Source organism: Bos javanicus, chromosome 24 (genome assembly GCF_032452875.1).
Source record: "Bos javanicus breed banteng chromosome 24, ARS-OSU_banteng_1.0, whole genome shotgun sequence".
Classification (NCBI taxonomy): domain Eukaryota; kingdom Metazoa; phylum Chordata; class Mammalia; order Artiodactyla; family Bovidae; genus Bos; species Bos javanicus.
This window is the reverse complement of record NC_083891.1, coordinates 35541851-35563742: the sequence shown is the minus strand read 5'-3', so window position 1 is coordinate 35563742 and position 21892 is coordinate 35541851. Positions and strand designations below refer to the sequence as shown.

Genomic DNA, 21892 nt, shown 5'->3' with positions numbered 1-21892 from the left:
ATTATTTTACAGTTCTGTAGGTCAGAAGTCTGAAATGGGACTCAGTGGGCTAAATGAGAGTGTTGGCAGGGCTGATCTTTTCTGGAGGCTCTGGGGGAGAATCCATCTCCATGTCTGTCTAGTTTCTGGAAGTCACCACCTTCCTTGGCTCCTAGTTCCCTTCCTCTATTTTCATATCCAGCAAAGTAGGGCCAAGTCCCTCTCACTCTGCCATCCCTATCAATGCTTTTCTGCCTCCTTTTTCTACTATTAAGAACTCTTGTGATCTCACTGGAGCCACCTGCTGCTGCTGCTGCTGCTGCTGCTGCTGCTAAGTCGCTTCAGTCGTGTCCGACTCTGTGCGACCCCATAGACGGCAGCCCATTCTCCAAGCAAGAACACTGGAGTGGGTTGCCATTTTCCTTCTCCAATGCATGAAAGTGACAACTCCAAATACTCTCTCTGGTGTTTGTTTGTTTTTTTTTTAAGTTTAATTTTTATTTATTTATTTGGCTTCACCAGGTCTGAGTTGCAGTACACAGGATCTTTGTTGCTGAGTGCAGGATCTTCATGCCGGCATGAAGGATCCAGTTCCCTGATCAGAGACCAGACTCAGGTCCTCTACACTGGGAGTGAGAAGTTTTAGCCACTGGAGCACCAGGGAAGTTGCACTCTCCCTATTTTAAGGTCGACTGATTGGTAGCCACAATTCCATCAGCAGCCTTACTTTCCCTCAGCCATGTAACTTAACATTTTCACAGGTTCTGGGGATTAGTGGAGAAGGCAATGGCAACCCACTCCAGTACTCTTGCCTGGAAAATCCTATGGACGGAGGAGCCTGGTAGGCTGCAGTCCATGGGGTCTCGAGGAGTCGGACACGACTGAGTGACTTCACTTTCGCTTTTCACTTTCATGCATTGAAGAAGGAAATGGCAACCCACTCCAGTGTTCTTGCCTGGAGAATCCCAGGGACAGGGGAGCCTGGTGGGCTGCCTTCTATGGGGCTGCACAGAGTCGGACACGACTGAAGCGACTTAAACAGCAGCAGCAGCTGGGGATTAGGATGTGAGTATCTTTGGAAAGGGACTTCCCTGGTGGCTCAGATGGTAAAGAATCCACCTGCAGTGCAGGAGACCGAGGTTCCATCCCTGGGTTGGAAAGATCCCCTGGAGAAGGAAATGGCAACCCATTCCAGTATTCTTGCCTGGGAAATCCTATGGACAAACAGCAGGATTTCTGGATGGAGCTTTTTTCATTTTTCATCAAAGAACATACCTGTCCTTGGCCTAATGGTCCACAAAGATAAGTTCAAGGAAACACAGATTCTCCTTGTGGCCCACATGACATCTCTCATTTCTGAGACGCTGGGTCCCACCCACTCCACAGAAGCCCAAAGAAGGAACCTTCTCCTGTGTTACAACATAAAGCAAGGGCTTCCTTGGTGGCCCAGAGGCTAAGACTCTGCACTCCCAACGCAGGGGGCCTGGGTTCAATCCCTGGTCAAAGTTAGATCCCACATGCTGCAACTAAGACCCAGTGCTGCCAAATTTAAAAAATATAAAGCAGGATTGTTTTTCCAACGTAGAATATCAGGGGGCATGAGTGGTACTGGTAGAAGGCAATTCTTATAAGTTACAGAAGTTGCTATTTCTGTAGTTTGGGGTTTGTCTGTGAGCACCGAATCTGGTTTTGTGCACAAATGTTGTGATTTAAGGAACTACAGTAGCGATGCGGAGGAGGCCGTGGAGGGCCCTAAATGTGACCTGGTTTTACATGGCACTAAAGCATCTTCCTTCGGAGAAGGCAATGGCACCCCACTCCAGTACTCTTGCCTGGAAAATCCCATGGATGGAGGAGCCTGGTGGGCTGCAGTCCATGGGGTCTCGAAGAGTCGGACATGACTGAGCGACTTCACTTTCACTTTTCACTTCATGCTTTGGAGAAGGAAATGGCAACCCACTCCAGTGTTCTTGCCTGGAGAATCCCAGGGATGGCGGAGCCTGGGGGGCTGCTGTCTATGGGGTCGCACAGAGTCGGACACAACTGAAGCGACTTAGTAGTAGTAGTAGTAGTAGTAGTAAAGCATCTTCCTTAACTGGGAGCTGAGGAGCCTGGACTGATTTTAAAGAAACCTCATGATGTTCAAGCAGAATAGAGCTGAGTGTCTGCCCAAGTTTTAATAAAGAAGGCTACCATCTTTTTAAAGTTCTCACCTTACCAGCATTTTCTTTGTCAGCTTTGAACATTTGCTTTAGAAAGAAAAAACAGCCCCACAAAGCTCTTGACAAAGACAGGAGAGGGCTGGTGTTTGGGAGACCTCAGAGTCTCTTCTAAGGGGCTATGAGACTGATTATCCATTAACCACCTCTCTTGGAAACATTGTATGACGACTTAGAAACAGTTACCATTTCCAAAGCTAAATAAACTTAACTTTAGTGTAGATATCTAAGTAAAAATAATCTTTTAATACTTGCCTTTGTCTTGTTTGGATAAGTCCTCAATGGCCTTCAGCATCTCTGTAACTGTTGCGCTGACACTTTGATAAACAGAGAGGCTGAAATTACAAAACAGCTGGAAGAAGCTGGGAATGTCCCAACTCTGCATAGGATGTGCTTTTTTTGCTGGCTCTTTGGAAAAAGCTGGAAAAAAGTAAGGCTCCATGGAGTCTGTGTCTGACATAAAGTATGATTGAAAAGCCAGGTCAAATTCTTGTTGCATCTGTTTGAAGACGTGAAAGCTCATGTTATAGAGAAATCCCACATCCACGGTCAGCTGGCTGAACACATTCTCTATCTGCATCAGCTGTACATCTTCCTCAGTGAACTTCTCACCAACAGGGAGCTCTTTTTCATCGTCTTCATGGAAAGGAAAGAGAAACTGATATATCTTCCGGAACACCCGTTCAATCTATGGGGAGGGGTGGGGAACAGAAATGAAATAAATGTATTTTCTTCCAGGACTATTTTTTATTGTAAACTTTTAAGTCAACTTACAGAAGTCATTCCAAATCAAGAACAATCCTGGGCAAACTAGGAAGAGGTGATCCACTTCAAGATCACTACTCATGTACCTGGCTTTGGGGCTGCCCCAGTGGCTCAGTGGTAAAGAATCCGTCTCAATCCAGGAGCCACAGGAGATGCGGGTTTGATCACTGGGTCAGGAAGATCTCCTGGAAGAGGGCATGACAACCCTCTCCAGTATTCTTGCCTGAAGAATCCCGTGGACAGGGGAGACTGGGGGGCTACAGTCCATGGGGTCACAAAATTAGCATACATGTATGCACCTGGCTTTGACTTTGATTATGGAATAGGGTCTGAAATTCCTCCTGGTTTCTCTTTGCCTACCGAAAGACCTAAGAAGGCCAAGTTTTCAATACTGTTGACAAGCCACAGCCCTTATGTACTGGTGGTGGTTGGCATGCATGGTTTTAGACCATGTTGATTGCCTGAAAACTGTGAAGGCTCCCGTCTTTCATTTCTGCCTTAGTGTCTCAGGTTTCTTCCCCACCTAAGTGGGATGTTATTAGTGTCCTTCTACTCTCCTTGGGCTCATGTTTTTAAATTAGTCCATGGAGAGAAGATCAGTACATTTGCACTGAGCTATGGATCCTTTCGGAGAAGGCAATGGCACCCCACTCCAGTACTCTTGCCTGGAAAATCCCATGGACAGAGGAGCCTGGTAGGCGGCAGTCCATGGGGTCGCACAGAGTCGGACATGACTGAGCGACTTCACTTTCACTTTTCACTTTCATGCATTGGAGAAGGAAATGACAACCCACTCCAGTGTTCTTGCGTGGAGAATCCCAGGGACGGGGGAGCCTGGTGGGCTGTCGTCTATGGGGTCGCACAGAGTCGGACACGACTGAAGCGACTTAGCTTAGCATGGATCCTTTTTGTTGTGGTGGTTGTTCAGTTGCTAAGCTGTGTCTGACTCTTTGCAATTGGCGCTTAATACATCTAAATAGGTTACTTAAGGATATTACATATTACCAGTGATCAAAGCCCTTCTTGGCTGCAGTCAAAGGAATGAAGCTCTAATTATAGAATTTCTTACTCTTTGAGGGAGATCTTCCAGGAATCACAACATGTTCTCCTTCAACTTTGTGACATTTAAGATCATGCCAGATCTTAAATGTATGCCCTTGTATGAAAGTGATGTGACCATGTTGTGTGTTTTGGAACATAACAACCATTGACCATCACTGCTGGAACACCACCATCCACCCCGCTACCCCAGTTCTGTTCAAAGAGCTCTCCAGGAATCCTTAGAGGACTCATCCCTTTCTCAAAAAGTAAACTGGGTGGATCATCTGCCTCTCTCTTTGTCAGCTTCTGTTTACCTCAATCCAGACACAGAAACAAAAATTTAAAGGTCCAAGTAATTGTCCTAAGGTTACACAACTATCACAGACAGGAATGGTCCTCAAAGCTCCTGACTTCCACCCAGTGCTCATCCAACATACTCTGCTGTATCTGAGACTGGCTACAAAAATAGAGCAGATGCAATTAACAGTGGAGGCAAATGAACTTGGCATATGAATTATCCTAGGGGTTTCTCCCTCTGTAATTGGGGATGGCACTGCCAAGCCAAGAACAGACTCTAATTAGTGCATGCTCTGACAGGGAGGAGGATTTCACTGTGTTTCATACTCAGCCCACTTCTTCGAGGGGGAGGGCCAAAAGCAGAGGAGCCTTTTATGGGTCAGAGCTCATCCTATTCAGGTCACTGCCCTCTGTGATTCTCTCTGCCCAGAAGAGAGCCCAAGGGAACAAGAAAAGAAAACATGCCAGTCCTATAGGACATAGATTGAGATAAAGGGGCCATGAATGTGGGCACGTGTGTGTGTGTGTGTGTGCACACGCATGTGTGTGCTGCCACAAGAAGGCAAGCCCATTGAAGAAAAGATTCAGGAGGCAGAGAATGCCTTCAAAGGTTTGGCCTCCAGAGAAAACAAAATCAAAGCAGGTTGAAATCAGAAACTATAATACTATTGCTCAGAATGTAATTCGGCAAATATTTATTGAACACCTACAATGCTTAAATGAAGGCAGATAAGATACGGTTCCTGCCCTCATAGAGCTTACAATCTAGCATGAATAGGTTCACAAATAACAAATAAAAGGCAGAAAGAGGGTATTTCTAAGAGATACAAACAGTGTCATGAGAAGGGGGACAGACACTGGGTGGCTGTTCTAACTCATAAATTACATACCCACCGGTGATTCATACAGGAATATGAAGGCTAGATTCCAGGTTGCAAAAGGTCACTATCAGATCAGCTATCTCTATTCTAAATATTAACATAAATTACTTTTAAAAAGTAAGCTGAAGCAGGTACCTTAAGAACTTAGCAATCTTGAGTTCTGCTTTTCCCTTACCGTGGATTTCATAGAGGACCAACTGCTTTGGCAGGTTGTATAAAATCTCATGCAGTCACTTTCCAGGCAAGATTTGCATTCGTCCCAGGAATCCATCAGAGACACCTGGCATAGCCTTTCTTCCTCTTCTAGATGTTCTTGAACTTCATTCATAAGCTTCAGGGCCTCCTAATTAAAAAGTAGAAACACACCCTATTTTCCATTTCATGACTTTGTGTGCTATATCTTAATTGATTTCTCACTTTACAAAATGTGCATATTCTAAACTAAACCTCATTTCTGCTACAAATGAGCAGCTGATAGATTTACCCGGAATCTTTCAGTTAAGAGAAGGGCACCTCTTGATCCCTACTGAAAACTGGACACTTCTTATCCACCTGTTTATTTATACATTCAACAGCTGTTTATTGAGAGCTTGCTATGGGATGGGCATTCGCTGCTCATGAGTAAACCAGCCACAAAGACACAGCCCTTGCTCTGCAGAATGCCTAATTGATCTGCTTACTTATCTGTCTTCACTTCTAATCGTTGGAGGATGTGAAGATGGAATTTTAAGGCTGACAAAGTTGACACATTTATCTCCTTCATTTATGCTGCCTTTAATTCTTATATGCTCTTAAACACTGCCAGAAAGCACAACTCTGGTACATTACATCAAGCCTTCGCAGTGAGTTGCATTCTAATGGCAGAGACGCTGTGTTCTCAGCAGCCTTGTGTTTCTCGTCCATATTCCGAGCACGCCGCCTGGCGGTGCCTGCTGTACTCGACCAGGTCCCACCCAGCAGAGGTGACACCCGGTCCGGAGAATGTCAACCCCGCCCCCAGAGCTCCCTGCCAGGCCAGCATCCCATAGACCCCCCAGGCCTGCCTGCAAGAGGGGACTTCTGCAAACCGGCTCCCTCAAGGCCTGAGAAGTAGCTCAGGGGAGTTAGGGAAGCTAAAAGACGCGTCCATAAGAGGAGAGCCTTAGAGCTGATGGCAACTCCCTTAAGTGGAAAAACACGAGTGAGCACAGTTTCTAAAACCAATTTAGTGCGTAATTTTACCTACTGGAAAAGAAAAAGATAAGCACCCCTTCCTGGCATATTTAGCCCCAAGAAACAACTGGGCAATGACTATCTCCCACATCTCTGCTAAGCTTGGAATTTTCATCTCTTCTAGTGGCAGAATCCTGGGGTTAAGCCAGCTGTCCTTAGCAGCATGCCATACAGGAAACCGGGCCGGCCCCCAGCCTACCAAACAAACTTCGTGATCTAGACAGGCTTAACCTATCTTTTGGGGCTTTGCAGAACAATTATGGAATCCTGCAACTTCTTAAGAAAGCTTGTTCCACCAGGGGAGGAAACAACACCACCCAAATTTCCTCAGTCTTTTTTAAATATTATGCTCATTGTCACAGTAAACCAAAATCCCAGTATTTCCAATTACAAACTACCCTCACTGTGGACCCTTGGGCAAATTTTTAATCATCTCTGAGCCCATTTCCTTTGTAGCGAACAGGAATACTCGTAGGATCTACTTCTTAAGTTTTCATATTGAGACAAGCAAGCAAGGCACCTAGCCTGTAATCATCTGATTTGCTTTCGCTTACCTCCAAGAGCATAATGAAAACCAACGGCCAAATCACATGGCCCAAGATTTGATAGTGAACTGTTGCCCCAGAGGAAGTAGATCTTTGGTTTAGGAATGTCCTGTCCAAGCTCTCTGCTTCGTCCAAATGTCCCACCCAGCGATAGATTTCATATTTAGAGTTGTCTTTCTGCAGTCAGTTTACCAAAGTCCCACCCAAACCTGGACAGGGGTGCGTGGTGTGGAATCACTTGAAGGGCTGCTTTAGGGTTTCCCACTTTAATAAGAGAAAGCTTTAGATGCTCCCACTAATATAAAATGGGCTTCCCAGGTGGCACTAGTGATAAAGAACCCGCCTGCCCATGCAAGAGGCGTGGGTTCAATCTCTGGATCTGGAAGATCCCCTGAAGAAAGAAATGGCAGCCCACTCCAGTGTTTTTGCCTGGAGAATCCCATGGTCAGAAGAGTCTGGTGGGCTACAGTCCATAGGGTCACACAGAATCAGACACAACTGAAGCACACACGTATTAAACACAAACAGGGAGAAGCTGAGGAGGGGGACTGAGATCATGCCAGGTTACCCGAGGGTGGATGGAGTTTTTTTTTTTTCTGGGAGACTGGGGTTGTCCACCCCATATCTGCAAATTCATAATTTATGTAAAGTATCCTTTACTTTAGGTTTAAAATCATTTTAGGAAGGGAGACTTTGGGTTAAACAGATTTTTCCTTTTTAAAATGACATTTGGGGACTTCTCTGGCAGTTCAGTGGTTAAGATTCCATTCATCCAGTGCAGAGGGTGTGGGTTCTGTCCCTGGTGGGGGAACTAAGATCCCACGTGCCGTGTGGCATGGCCAAATAATGAGATAAATTTGAAAAAATAAAATAAAATGAATTTTTATGAGTGCCCATACTTTAGAGTATAATTCAAGGATTTAAAAAATAGAATAAATAAGTCTTAAGAAATAATAAAAATTCCACTAGCTCCTGAGATTCTACAGCATCTGAAATGGAACTAACGCTTGCTGACCTCACACTGAGCTTTCTTTTCATAGTTTGTACTGCCTCCTTGGCTCACCAGGAGGCCAGGGAAAAGGAGTAAAACAGAAAGTCCTAGGTCCCGAAGGCACAGCGCCAGCTCACTTTCTCCTGGGTCAGTAATGACAGGGTTGGGTTAACACATTAATTAACATTTCAAAACTCAGTTTCCTTAGCTGTAAAATGAAAATGATGGTTTACCCAGACGCTGGAAGGATGTGATAATGTGTTTTATAAGGGCCTGTAAATGATATCTAGTGTGGTTATTCCTGGTGGTCAGACTCACGAGCCCACCAGGGAAGAATCTGGCTTAGAGGAGCTCCCCCATTTCTTCATAAGGAGCAGGTTTTGATTTCTTCAAGGTCTTTTGCTGGCTGCTGAAAGGAAGGAGGGCTTGCAGCTGCTGCTCAAGCCGTCTCCTCACCAGGGACCCTGTGTGGCTGCACAATCAACCAGCTGGTGACAGGCTGACTCCAGCTCTGAGGTCACAGCCTGTGACATAGCCCTGCTCCAATGGCTCAGGGGACACCCAATGGCCACAGTGAGTGCCAGGAACTCCCTGGAGCTGGTGTGAAAGTGTTAGTCGCTCAGTCATGTCCAACTCTTTGTGACCCCGTGGACTATAGCCCACCAGGCTCCTCTGTCCATGGAATTCTCTCCAGGTAAAAAATACTGGAGTGGGTAGCCATTCCCTTCTCCAGGGGATCTTCACGATCCAGGGATTGAACCAGGGTCTCCTGCATTGAGGGTCGATTCTTTACCATCTGAGCCACCAGGGAAGTCCTGGAGCTTGGTGATTCCCACCTTTATAGATCTAGGTCTAGAGAGGAGATATTAGAAATTCTATTTATTTTTTAATTTAAAAATCAACTATGGGGAATTGTTTAATGGGTACAGAGTTTTGGTTTTGCAGGAGACATGGGTTCAATCCCTGGGTTTGGAATATGCCCTGGAGAAGGAAACAGCAACCTACTCCAATATTCTGGCTTGGGAAATCCCATGAACAGAGGAGCCTGGCAGGCTAGAGTCCAGGGGGGTCTCAAAAAGAGTCGACATAACTTCATGACTAACAAACAAAAGAGTTCTGGTTTTGCAAAATAGGAAGAATTCTGGAGCTTGGTTGCCCAACAATGTAAATGTATTTAATACTATTGAGCTGTATTCATAAAAGTGGTTAAGATGGCAAATTTTATGATATATATTTTACCACAATTAAACATTTTTTCATGAAAATAAAGTTTAAAAATGTGGAAGATCTGGGTTCAATACCTGGGTTGGGAGGGATCCCTCCTGGAGGAGGGCATGGCAACTGATTCCAGTAATCTTGCCTGGAGAATCCCCATGGACAGAGGAGCCTGGCAGGCTGCAGTCCATGGGGTCGCAAAGAGTCAGATACGACTGAGCGTCTAAGCACAGTACGAACTCCCAATTTTAAAATTTAAAATACTTTGCAAATTATTTTTGTTATAGTTTTGACACCCTCTTTGATTTAAGGGCATGTTGAAAATAAATTTTTTAAAATTTAACTATTCTGAGTGTGATGTTAATCGTTATTGCCATTAAACTATGAGCCATGCAATGTCTATAATTTAGAAATGTATTGACTTTATACTGTAACATATGAACAGTTTTTAATATGGCCCATGGATGTCTGAATATAATGTATATTCTCCATTGATAAGGTATATAGTTTAGACAGAAACTATTAAGTAAAGGTACATGAATTAAATTGATGAGGCTGATATACTATTTCACAGGCACTGGTGCTGGTGCCAGGCCATTGCCTGTGGCCAGCTGTGCGTGAGGACCCTGGGGAAGAGGAACTCTGTACATTCCAGAAGCATCGACACTGGTTGCCTCTGTTCACTTGGAGCCAGTTGCAGTGAATTGCCATTTAAGAGGACTCAGGTAAGTGAGGGCTTCCCAGGCGGCACTAAAGGTAAAGAATCTGCCTGCCAATACAGGAGATGCTGCAAGAGATGTGGGTTCGATCCCTGGGTCTGGAAGATCCCCTGGAGTAGGAAATGGCAACCCACTCCAGTATTCTTGCCTGGAAAATTCCATGGACAGAAGAGCCTGGCGATGTGACCGAATGACTGAGCACAGGTAAATGACGGTTTTTAACTACTTTAAACTAGCCCTCACTAAAAGGGCAGGAGACTTTAAAAGATTCTTGGAAAAAAAAAATAACCAGCAGATTAAAAAATATGAATAACTCCTGCTCAGGTAGATAAGAAATAATGGCAGGGCTAACACTTTTTCATTACGAGCTCTTTGTTGGCCTTGTGTCAGTAAAAATGATGATCTAAACAGATTTGGCAATAAGCTAAAATTTTTTCAAAATATGTAGAAGATTATTTGAAATATGGACTTGGTAGCAATTCATGTATCTAATTTATAAATAAATGAAAATGCATATATTCAGGAGTGGATGGTAACAATAATTACAGTAATAAGGATGGGAAAGAAAAAAAAATTTTGTAGACCACTGATCTGGTCCAAAACTTCCAAACATTTTTGACTTGACATTCCAACTCAAAAGGCACCATGAAGCAGTTTTAAGAAAGTAGCATTTCCCAACTAGCATTGAATCCTCCAAACACCTGAGTATGGAGTCTTTCGAAGGCATAATCTACAAGAAATATGTTCTTTGAAGAAATTTGAAATTTTCTTCAAAGTCTTCCTCCAATAGGGTGGATTTCCAGAAAAACTATGTTTAGGGTAAATAAATTATTTCTCCACTGCATTCAGATGTGCACTATTTATGGTCCAGACATATTTCTGAACAGTTGTACAGCTGTCGTTGTTGTTGTTTTTTAGGCTGCACCGTTCAGCATGCAGGATCTTAGTTCCCTGACCAGGGATCAAACCCATGGCCCCGGCATTGGGAGTGAGGCATCTTTACCACCGGACGTCCCAGGACAGGTATGATTTTCAGTGACTGTACCTGCTTTTCTTCTCTGCATTTCTTCAGTGTTCTCATTAGTTTGCTATGTTCCTCCTCTCTTCTTTCCATCAGGATTTTCATCTGCTTCATGCCAATCAAAGCCTTCTTCACCTCTTCATCTACGTCTATCTCCCCAGCCTTGGAAAAACCTAAAAGATTATGTTGTAGTTTTTTCCTTTAAGATCTGATCAGATTATAGTGTATCAGAATACAATGAGTTCCAGCCATTAAAAAGAATGAAATAATGCCATTTGCAGCTACATGGATGGACCTAGAGAGTGTCACATTGAGTGAAGTAAGTCAGACAGAGGAAAAATACCATATGGACATCCCTTACATGTGGAATCCAAAGAGAAATGATACAAGTGAACTTATAAAACAGAAAGAGGCTCACAGACTTAGAAAACGAACTCATGGTTGCCAGCAGAAGGGATAGTTAGGGAGTTTGGGAAGGTCAGGTACACACTGCTATATTTAAAATAGATCACCAACAAGGACCTACTGTACAGCACATGGAACTCTGCTCAATGTTAGGTGTCAGCCTGGATGGGTGGGGGGATTTGGGGGAGAATGGATACATGTATATGTATGGTTGAGTCTGTTTGCTGTTTACCTGAAACTACCACAGCATTGTTAATCAGTTACACCCCAATACAAAATAAAAAGTTGAAAGTTTTGTAATAATAATAATACAAAGAATACAATGAGTTTACCAGTTTTTTGTGTACCCCCAGCAGAGGCTTAATTGTTTTTTTATTGCATCAGACTCCAAAAGCAGATCACTATGCTTGGGCTATCAGCTACCACATGGAGGGGGCTACCCGTGCCCCCCACCCCCACCCCAAAGGAAATACCTTCTGTTCTTCACTTCTGAGCTTCCAGCCAAGTCAGAGTTCATTTAACCCCATCTTATCATTCTCCTCAGAGCCTGTTTTCATTTACCCAAGTTTTTCTTTCTTTCCCTTAAAACTCAAGTGTGTTTATATTAGAAGAAAACATTGAATTTTCTTCACAGACAATTTATATTAAATGCCCAACTGGGAACCTCAAACAGAGAGAACAATTTCCCTTTCTTTCAGCTTCAATTACCTTCCCAGGAGGCATCAAACCTAGAAAGTATCTGGTATAATGCAAGATTCTTTAATAACCTCCTCGATGTCTCTAACACCCCTTTAAAAAGCCTTTAGTGAGTATGAAATTCATCGTTTGTCATACTCTTTTCACAATAGCCAACGTGGCCGCCAAAGGAGCTTAACCTGGCCTCCAAATTTATTTACAGATCCCCAAAAGGAACATTTAAACTAATTTATTTTTCTAAGATAGGCACCCAAAGCTATCTCGGCAAACAAAGGCTCCAATTTAATGAGCACAGACCAACCAGATTCGATGTCGCTCTAACCCATCCTTTCACGGTCTCACGAATAACTGCATGGATGACTTTAATTGTTTAAATGTTTCAAATGCTAGCAAAGAATTTCACTGTTCGTTAAAACCGTGCTCAGAGGACACCGAACATCTGGATGAACCCAAGCCGTGCAGCCTAAGACGTTGGCAAGTTTTATCTCTGTGATGGCGAACATCTGGAACTGTGAACCGTTCTCAGAGACACAATTGGAATTTTCTATTTTTAATCCAGATGTTTGGCGTCTTGTCTACTTGGCTTAAGAGCCTGGAGAACGTCTCCCTGTGAAACTAGAGGGCGTTCTGAATGCGGTTATCTCTCAACTGTAAATCACAGTAAGTGCCAGCAGGACATGGAAACAGGCAGACGGGACACGGTGCAGATAAAGATACCAGACATTACCCTTCGGGTCTTCACGGATGGAAGTTCGGTCCTTCCCAGTAGGCGCACACTGACAGTCTCTCAGCTGCAGCAGATACACGATAAACACCAAGAGTGGCGGCTTCATGTTTCCGCCCTGACTGCGAAGGAAGGATAAACCTGTATCAGATGCCTTCCGTTTAGTTTCTGTTGGCATCAGTTGAAAACACCTGGTGAGTCAAAGCATTTTTCTGTCGATTTTTCTTTATGACTTTAGACAATGCATGTTGATATAGTTGAGACATAAGGAAACTTGAAATCTAAATAAATTCTTTGAAAAGACAACCCAAGTCCCTCTTTTGTTTGCATTCTTCATGGCAGTTAAATAAGGTCTTCATCTGAAGCATTTGAAATTTAAGGCAACCAAAAGTATGGATCCCAGCCCCGCAGAATCCAAATTTCATTTTATTTCCTTGTCAACAGTAAACAACCCCAAACACAGAATTAGCTATGTCAGAGGGGATTGTTTTTTCTCCAAAATTCTCAGGCCATAAGTAATTTTTAACCTAGATGGTTCACTACTTATTTTTTTTTTATGAAAGCAAGAACCCCTCAGATTTTTCTCATATATCTTATAAACGCCATCAGATAAATGAATCCTACACAAATTTTTTTCCTCTCAGATAATAAATTTCCTTTTATACAATTAGTTGTAAACATTGCCAGTAAAAACATATGCTTTCACAGTTATATCTCTAGATTATCTTAACTCCTCCCAAAAAGGATATTTATATTTTTATATATATATTTGTTATTTTGGAATAAAAACCCAACCCTATATTATTTAATCTACATTTGGAATGTCTTTTTAAAATACTGGTAGTTACAAAGCTATCACATTTTACGTCTAGAATTATCATTTGAGCTAATTCTCTTTCTGTTAAGACCCTTTCAGTTCCGTGTTGGTCGGTCATTTGTGTACAACTGTTTGTGACCCCGTGGACTGTAGCCCGCCAGGTTCGTCTGCCCAAGGGATTCTCCAGGCAGGAATACTGGAGTCAAGAGCCATTCCCTTCTCCCGGGGATCAAGACCCTATTTACCAAATAAAATTTTAACATATTTACCACTAACTGCAGGCTCTCACCAACGAGGTTGCCACCAGCTTCTGTAAGGACCTTCACTTTCCTCTGATTTAATGTTTGTCTGTGTCAGGGATTTAATCTTGTTCTATTAATTTGATGACACAGCTCTTAATCCTATTAACCTAACATTGTGAGATTAAGGGTATGGTTTAGAATGTGGTAGGGTCTCGAAATAAACACTAGAGGGCGGGCTGTCTACACGATCAGGAACAGTGACCTTGAGCTACTTTATTTTACACAATTTTTTTTTTAATATGGAATTCTTCATACATTTGCGTGTCATCCTTGTACTGGGGCCTCTGTATTGTTCCAGTGTTTGTATCTGTGTTGCCAAAACAAGCATACACAGATATGTTTGATAAGACTCGTTAAAGCCTTAGAAATATTTTTTAATTTGAAATTTTTTCTATGTATCTTCTTACACAGGCTTCCCAGGTGGTTCAGTGGTAAAGAATCCGCCTGCCAATGCAGGAGACGCTGGTTCCATTCTTGAGTTGAGAAAGTCCCCTGGAGGAGGAAATGGCTATCCACTCCAGTATTCTTGCCTGGAAAATTCCATGGACAGTGGAGCCTGGCAGGCTACAGTCCTTGACATTTCAAAGAGTCAGACATGACTGAGCACACGTGTATGTGCACGCGCACACACATACACACACCTCTTCGTATATAGGTCAAACAAATTTCTTTGTTGGAAATGTAAGGAACAATATGAAAAAGAGTAAGAAAATGCTTAGATAAAACGTTTTGAGATAACTAATAAGGACCTACTGTATCGCACAGGGAACTCTACTCCATACTCTGTGATGACCTATATGGGAATAGAATCTGAAAAAGAGTGGGTATATGTGTACACGTAACTGATTCTCTTTGCTGTACAGCAGAAACTAACACAACATTGTAAAACAACTATACTCCAATAAAAATTAATTTTAAAAACATTCTGAAGATTATTTACATAGTTGTTTGGCATTTTAAAAAACATATGCAAACATTTTAACTAGATGAAATGATAACATCTAGCCTATAAAGAGTGTAATAGGTGAGCATTTCACTACAATATACTAATTGATTAGCTGAGCTAAAAATTCAGCAAATGATTCTTCTAAAAACAATTAGAGAGTCACCATAGCAGCTACTGTAGTCTGGGTCTCTGGCTACTGAAATCTCAAGATTGTCTTGGGGTCCCTTTCCAAGTTTGGAGGGATTCCACTTATTGATGCTTATTGATTGGACTTATTGATCACTACTCATTAATGTGATGCTCGGTACTTTTCAGCAGGTCACACTGACTGTTCTAAACTGACTCACCTGCCTTTTGGGGCCCTTAGAAGTTGACCCTTGTGTCTGAGCAACCTGCAGTCTGGAGTTTATCTCTGCTCTGCTTGGACACGGGGATAGGGAATTATAAGACACACCAGAAGTCTTGTCCACATCTCATTTAGCTGTCTTGTGTGTGTGCTAGGTCGCTTCAGTCATGTCCAACTCTTTGTGACCCTATGGACTGTAGCCTGCCAGGCTCCTCTGTCCATGGGGATTCTCCAGGCAAGAATACTGGAGTGGGTTGCCATTTCTTACATCAGGGATCTTCCTAACCAAGCAATTGAACCCAAGTCTCCTGCACTGGCAGGCAGGTTCTTTACCACTTGAGAAGCCCTTAGCTGTCTTAACTATCTGGCGATTCTCAATATTAGTTGAAAACCTCTTAACTCTGCTAGAAAACAGATCAGCTCAAAGCAAAATCTAAACTATTATTATGTTAAGAAGCCTCATGTCACTTTTGAGCAAATCTAAACCACCCCTACAAACAGATGTGTCTTATTCTGAGAGGTGATCACATGGCCAAAGGAAGAAGCAGCACTTGGGGTCTTTTTCTCAGGAAGACAAGAGTCCAGTTCTGGGAAAGTCAATCCTAGGAAATTGTGCAGCATCAGTGCCAGCTCTGACTCTGAGAACCTTTCTTGTTACTTTTCTGTTGTCCAAATTTGGACTCACTTGAAGTCATGGCTGGACTCTACATGCTTTTTCCGTTGTTTTTTTTTCTTGTTGTTGTTTTGGCCTCATGGCATGTGGGATCTTAACTCCTGGACCAAGGATCGAACCGGCACTCCCTGTATTTGAAAGTGAAATCTTAACCATTAGATTACCAGGGAAGTCCCAACAAGCTCACATTTTGTTAAAAATGAAACTAATGTTTAGGAAGACTGGTGGCTCATTCTCTAGTGGCAGGTTTTTTTTCCTATGTATTCCATCAGTTCAGCTCAGTTCAGTTGTTCAGTCGTGTCCAACTGTGTGACCCCATGGCCTGCAGCAAGCCAGGCTTCCCTTTCCATCACCAACTCGCGGAACTTGCTCAAACTCATGTCCATCGAGTTGATGATGCCATCCTACCATCTCATCCTCTGTCATCCCCTTCTCCTCCTGCCTTCAATCTTTCCCAGCATCAAGATCTTTTCCAATGAGTTCACTCTTTGCATCGGATGGCCAAAAAGTATTGGAGCTTCAATTTCAGCATCAGTCTTTCCAATGAATATTCAGGATTGATTCCCTTTAGGACTGACTGGTTTGATCTCCTTGCAATCCAAGAGACTCTCAAGAGTCTTCTCTAATACCACAGCTCAAAAGCATTGATTCTTCAGTGCTCAGCCTTCTTTATGGTCCAACTCTCACATCCATACATGACTACTGGAAAAACCATAGCTTTGACTAGATGGACCTTTGTTGGCAAAGTAATGTCTCTGCTTTTTAATATGCTGTCTAGGTTGATCATAGCTTTTCTTCCAAGGAGCAAGCGTCTTTTAATTTTATGGCTGCAGTCACCATGTTTCCCGTTTAAGTGTAATTTCCGAGAACAGAACTTTATTGCTTATTAGTACTAATTACTTTTAAAATATCCCGAAACTTCCAAACAGTTTCTTCCTCTAATTATTTCATCTGTTTTCACAGCTGTTATTTTGTTAAGATTAGACAACACTTGACGCAAATCTGGTTACTTTCATAATTATGACATCACTATGTTCAAGATTTAAGTGGGGTGTAAAATATTATATTAATAACTAGTAGGTTGGTAACTTTCCCAGATGGCGCTAGTGGTAAAGAACCTGGCTGCCAGGGCATGAAACATAAGAGGTGTGGGTTGGATCTCTGGGTTGGGAAGATCCCCTGGAGGAGGGCATGATAATCCACTCCAGTATTCTTGCCTGGAGAATCCCATGGACAGAGGAGCCTGGCAGTCTACAGTCCACAGGGTTGCAAAGAGTCAGACTGAAGCAACTCAGCACGCTGCATGCAAAGCTTGGTAACTAAGGACACCTAGAAGCAAGGTAATCTTAATCAAGGACAACAAAAAGATGCACAGGATATTCACTGAGAAATGGAACAGTCAGACGGATGGACTTGAACAGGTCAGGCTTGGACAGAGCGTCTTCCATGTGTGGCTGTAATGAACCTGCTACTATGTCATCCCTGATTAGACTGGCCCACCCTGCCTCTGGCACAGCCGGACAACTTCTGGGCTTCCCCTTGGGTACCTATTTGGCAGAGAGCAGGCCGAGAAGCCTGTGTCATCCGTGCTGATTCCTCTGTGGAGCCCAGATCCAGGATACAATGCCAGCGGTCCCTGGAGTCGTGCAGCCTGGCAGGGGTGGGTCCTGTGCATGAGCTGGGGCTTACTGTCTTGCACAGGAAGGAGGGTGAAGTCAGTGCATTCCCCACAACTTGGATTCTCTCATGAGTCAAACAACATACTCCTGCTTGGGAGGGAGTGTTACTCTGGTAGAACACACACAGACACACACACACACATCTCACACACCCCAAGAAGGGAATGCCTAAGAGAAAATAAAAGACAAAAACATAAAGAGTCAAATACATGATTTATGAAGATTGTAATGAAACCATGGAGCTTCCCAGGTGGCTCAGTGGTAAACAAACTGCCTGCCAATGCAGCAATGTGGGTTAGAGCCCTGGGTCAGGAAGATCCTCTGGAGAAGGAAATGGCAACCCACTCCATGGACAGAGGAACCTGGCGGGCTACAGTCCATGGGGTTGCAAAGAGTTGGATATGACTTAGTGATTAAACAACAATGAAATCATGGGTAATCATTAGTTAAATCCATTTCACCTGCCTTCACTAATCAAGGTCTTTTTAAGACTTTCACGTCCTCCAAGCAGCACGCAGCCTAAGCAGTAAGATGTTTGCCCGAGTTGTTTCCCAGGGACTTGGAGTCAGCTGTGTCCAGTTGGAGAGAGCTGGTTAAGACTAGTTAGGACCACCAATCCTCCAACTGGCATGCATAGTGTCCAGTTGGCGACCTTTTGATGGCAGAGGGCCAAAAATTCCACCCTTGGGTCATGCTAAGCGTCGCCATTTTTGAATGTGCCAAGGCCTTCACAGAACAGTAATGATTCTCACACCTTTCCCCAAGCACCTTTTCTCGTGATCCCTAGGTTCCTCAGACCATCCTGTTTCTTTATCCTTTATCCCCCAAGGACCCCAAGCCCATTGCACCCCAAAAGGGGGCTGATCTGGGAGTTGTTCTCCCATCTTCTCACTTGACTGCTTTGGCTTGTGTGAATGTCAGGAGAAATGAACTTGGTTCAGCAACAATAGTAATAATTAAATTCACTAGCTCTCTTTCCTTCCCTCTCTTCTTTCCTTCCTTCCTCCCTTCTTTGCTTTCTTCTTTCTTTATCTTCCCTTATTCAGTCATTCATGTAATAAAGATATAATTCACATTAAAAAGCAACAGTTTAGACGTAGAGTGTAAATAACTCTTTAAAAATTTGTCCTCTTCGTGGACAAATGTTGACTAGCTCACTAACAGAGAGGACAAGTGGTGAAGTACAAAGTTCACTAATTTAAGAACCAGGTTCCAGGGACTTCCATGGTGGTCCAGTGGTTAAGCAGTAAGATGTTTGCCCGAGTTTTTCTCCAGGGACATGGAGTCAGCTGTGTCCAGTTGGAGAGAGCTGGTTAAGACTAGTGAGGACCACCAACCCTCCAACTGGCAGGCGTAGTTAATCCACCTTTGAATGCAGGGGACACAGGTTCGATCCCTGGTCCAGGGAGATTCCACATGCCACGGAGCAACTAAGCTCAGGTGCCCCAAGTACTGAAGCCCTCTTGTCCTAGAGCCCAGGCTCCACAATGAGAGAAGCCGCTGCAATGGGGAGCCCGGGCACCACAGCTAGAGAGCAGTCCCTGATCGCCTCAACTAGAGAAAGCCTGCTTAGCAACGAAGACCCAGCACAGCCAAACATAAATAAACAAATAAGAGTTAGCCATTAAAAAAAAAAAAAAGTGTTAAAAAAAAAAAAAAAGGAATTAGGTACCATCAAAATTCTCACCACTGTGGGCTCTGGATTTCACTGTGTCTTCATCCAAAAATGAGAAATTATTGGAAGAAATATTCTGAACTGGTACTCCCAGGTCTTAGTTTCTGTGATTCTTATTTATTTATTCTCATCAAGCTTCAACATACTTTTGAGTCAATCTGTAGAATAACACATCACAGCCACTTTATCATCCATATAGAGTTGCTGAACAGATCAAATTAGTTAATATGAGTGAAAATGATTTATTAAGCCTTAGAGTACAATGTAAGTGGAAGGCTGACCAACAGCCTCCTTTAAAAATTCAAACTAAATCAAAAGGTTATTTTAGGCTCATGTTACATAGGCAGCAAAAGTAGGCACTGAATCCTGATTTCAAAATCTTTCATGAAAAACAGTAACCTTGAATATAAGGTGAAGAAATTATATCGCATTTAACCTCATCATAAAATCAGAATTTATCTGTATGGACCAGCACCAGATAGATTTAATTATGGTTTTCCAGTAGTCATGTATGGATGTGAGAGTTGGACCATAAAGTCATGTATGGATGTGAGAGCTGAAGAATTGATGCTTTCCAGTTGTGGAGCTGGAAGACTCTTGAGAGTCCCAAGGACTGCAAGGAGATCAAACCAATCAATCCGAAAGGAAATCAACCCTGAATATTCATTGCAAGGACTGATGCTAAAGCTGAAGCTTTAATGCTTGATGCGAAGAGCTGATGGCATTACTGACTCAATGGACGTGAATTTGAGCAAACTCTGGGAGACAGTGGAAGACAGAGGAGCCTGAAGTGCTACAGTCCATAGAATTGCAAAGAGTCGGATGCAACTTAGCAACTGAACAACACAAAGAATGGGCTGAGCCCAACCAACCCACTCTAGGCCCCATGCCGAGTTCTGTCTTCATCTCTTTCGCAGTATTTTCAGAGTGCCAGCTGTGTACCAGGCACATTATCAAACATTAGAAACCTGCCTGGTCCTCTTTCTGTTCCTCTCCCTCTGTCCTGGCCTTACATGTTTATATTTCCCAGGATTTTCTTCTTGTGGAAAATGTCAGGCCACTTTGTTTGGCTGATATGACCCGGAACCTCAAACACTCACAGCCAGCCTTCTACTGGCTGCCTCTTGAATCATGTGGCCCACTGGGATTTCAGACTCAACCATTCCTAATCCAGCTTTTTCTTCTCAAGCTCGCCTTACCGTGGGCTCCCTGTCACCAGATCCAGATGTTTGGGAATTATCCCAGACTTTGCTCTCATCTTGCATCCAGGAGCCAACGCAAGCAGACTGCCAGACTATGTATTGTATCTGCTATGCTATGCTATGCTAAGTCGCTTCAGTCGTGTCCGACTTTGTGCGACCCCATAGACGGCAGCCCACCAGGCTCCCCGGTCCCTGGGATTCTCCAGGCAAGAACACTGGAGTGGGTTGCCATTTCCTTCTCCAATGCATGAAAGTGAAAAGTGAAAGTGAAGTTGCTCAGTCGTGTCCGATTCTTTGCGACCCCATGCACTGCAGCCTACCAGGCTCCTCCGTCCATGGGATTTTCCAGGCAAGAGTACTGGAGTGGGGTGCCATTGCCTTCTCCGATGTATTGTATCTGAGTTCATAGAATGTCAAAACTCATGTGAGTTCCTGGCTCGAGAGAATTTATTAGTGATAAATTAAAGCATGTAGAGGGTGGCAGAGGATGAGATGATTGGATGGCATCACTGACTCAATGGACATGAGTTTGAGCAAACTCTGGGTGATGGTGAAGGACAAGGAAGCCTGCAGTCCATGGGGTCACAAAGAGTCAGACAGGACTTAGCAACTGAACAACAAAACATGTAGAGATCAGCAGACCATCAGAGCAAATGAGCAAAATTATACATAATTGAAAAGCAAGTTTTTATTTAAATTCTGACTACGTTATTATGACCCTTGTAAATAAGTTTTAATTTGGTTCTTGATCTCCATGGCAACAGGATGGGCAAAATATCATGCTATTTGGGGACAGGTGTAGCCTATGCTGGGCTTCCCCCATGACTTAGTGGTTAAGAATCCACTTACAATGCAGGAGCCACAGGAGACACAGGTTCGATCCCCGGTTCGGAAAGATCCCCTGGAGGAGAGCATGGCAACCCACTCCAGTATTCTTACTTGGAAAATCCCATGGTGAGAGGAGCCTGGCAGGCTTCAGTCCATGGGGTCGCAAAGAGTTGGACACGACTGAGGTGACCTAGCATGCAGGCACGGATGTAGCCTATGCTAATGATCTGTGGAGGAATAAATCATTGTATGGATTGAATAGTACATTTCAACCTTGTCTTCTGATCCATAATTGCCAAAGTAATCCAAAGTACAATTTAAATAATAAAGTACAAACAGGAATATATAAGTAATACAATAAATCACTTGACTTGTTACCTGAGCAAATTCAACTTTTTCTATATGGAAACAAAAAAGAACTCTTCCAGTGTACTGACTGTAAATTTTTGGAAGAAGAAGACAATACAACTAAAATATTAAAATTGGGCCAAGAAATTATACATGGTTATTGCCAGATTTTCATCTGAAAGGAGGCAACAGACTTGCCAGGATGAATTATCCTTATTTGACTATTAAAGAAAAGTGTGATGCTGGAAGGCAAAAAGACTAGGGAATATTTTGGGGTTATGTGTAAATTTATTTAAAAGTAGCCTTTTAAAAAAACAGAAGAAAAGTAAAAGAAACTATCCTGGAATTATTGTGAAGTAGGTAATG

At 43.1% G+C, this 21892-nt stretch overlaps 2 protein-coding genes and 1 pseudogene across 3 annotated transcripts in view; 1 reads left to right on the top strand and 2 right to left on the bottom strand.

The window, feature by feature from the left end:
* The window catches only part of CLUL1 (clusterin like 1), a 28266-nt gene extending 15378 nt beyond the window's left edge, over positions 1 to 12888 (bottom strand). The window contains exons 1-4 of one of the 2 annotated variants that reach the window (XM_061399804.1): positions 12714 to 12888; positions 10910 to 11058; positions 5358 to 5525; positions 2454 to 2886 (exon numbers count right to left, since the gene is read on the bottom strand). In XM_061399804.1, the coding sequence (XP_061255788.1) occupies positions 2454 to 2886; positions 5358 to 5525; positions 10910 to 11058; positions 12714 to 12888 (925 nt within the window). Of the gene's footprint in view, positions 1 to 2453; positions 2887 to 5357; positions 5526 to 8256; positions 8419 to 10909; positions 11059 to 12713 lie in introns of those variants that run through there. The other variant, XM_061399805.1, reaches the window with a different exon arrangement.
* The window catches only part of ENOSF1 (enolase superfamily member 1), a 275679-nt gene that overhangs the window by 54512 nt on the left and 199275 nt on the right, over positions 1 to 21892 (top strand). The gene's annotated exons all lie outside the window — the stretch shown is intronic.
* LOC133237908 (U6 spliceosomal RNA) lies at positions 14063 to 14153 on the bottom strand (annotated as a pseudogene).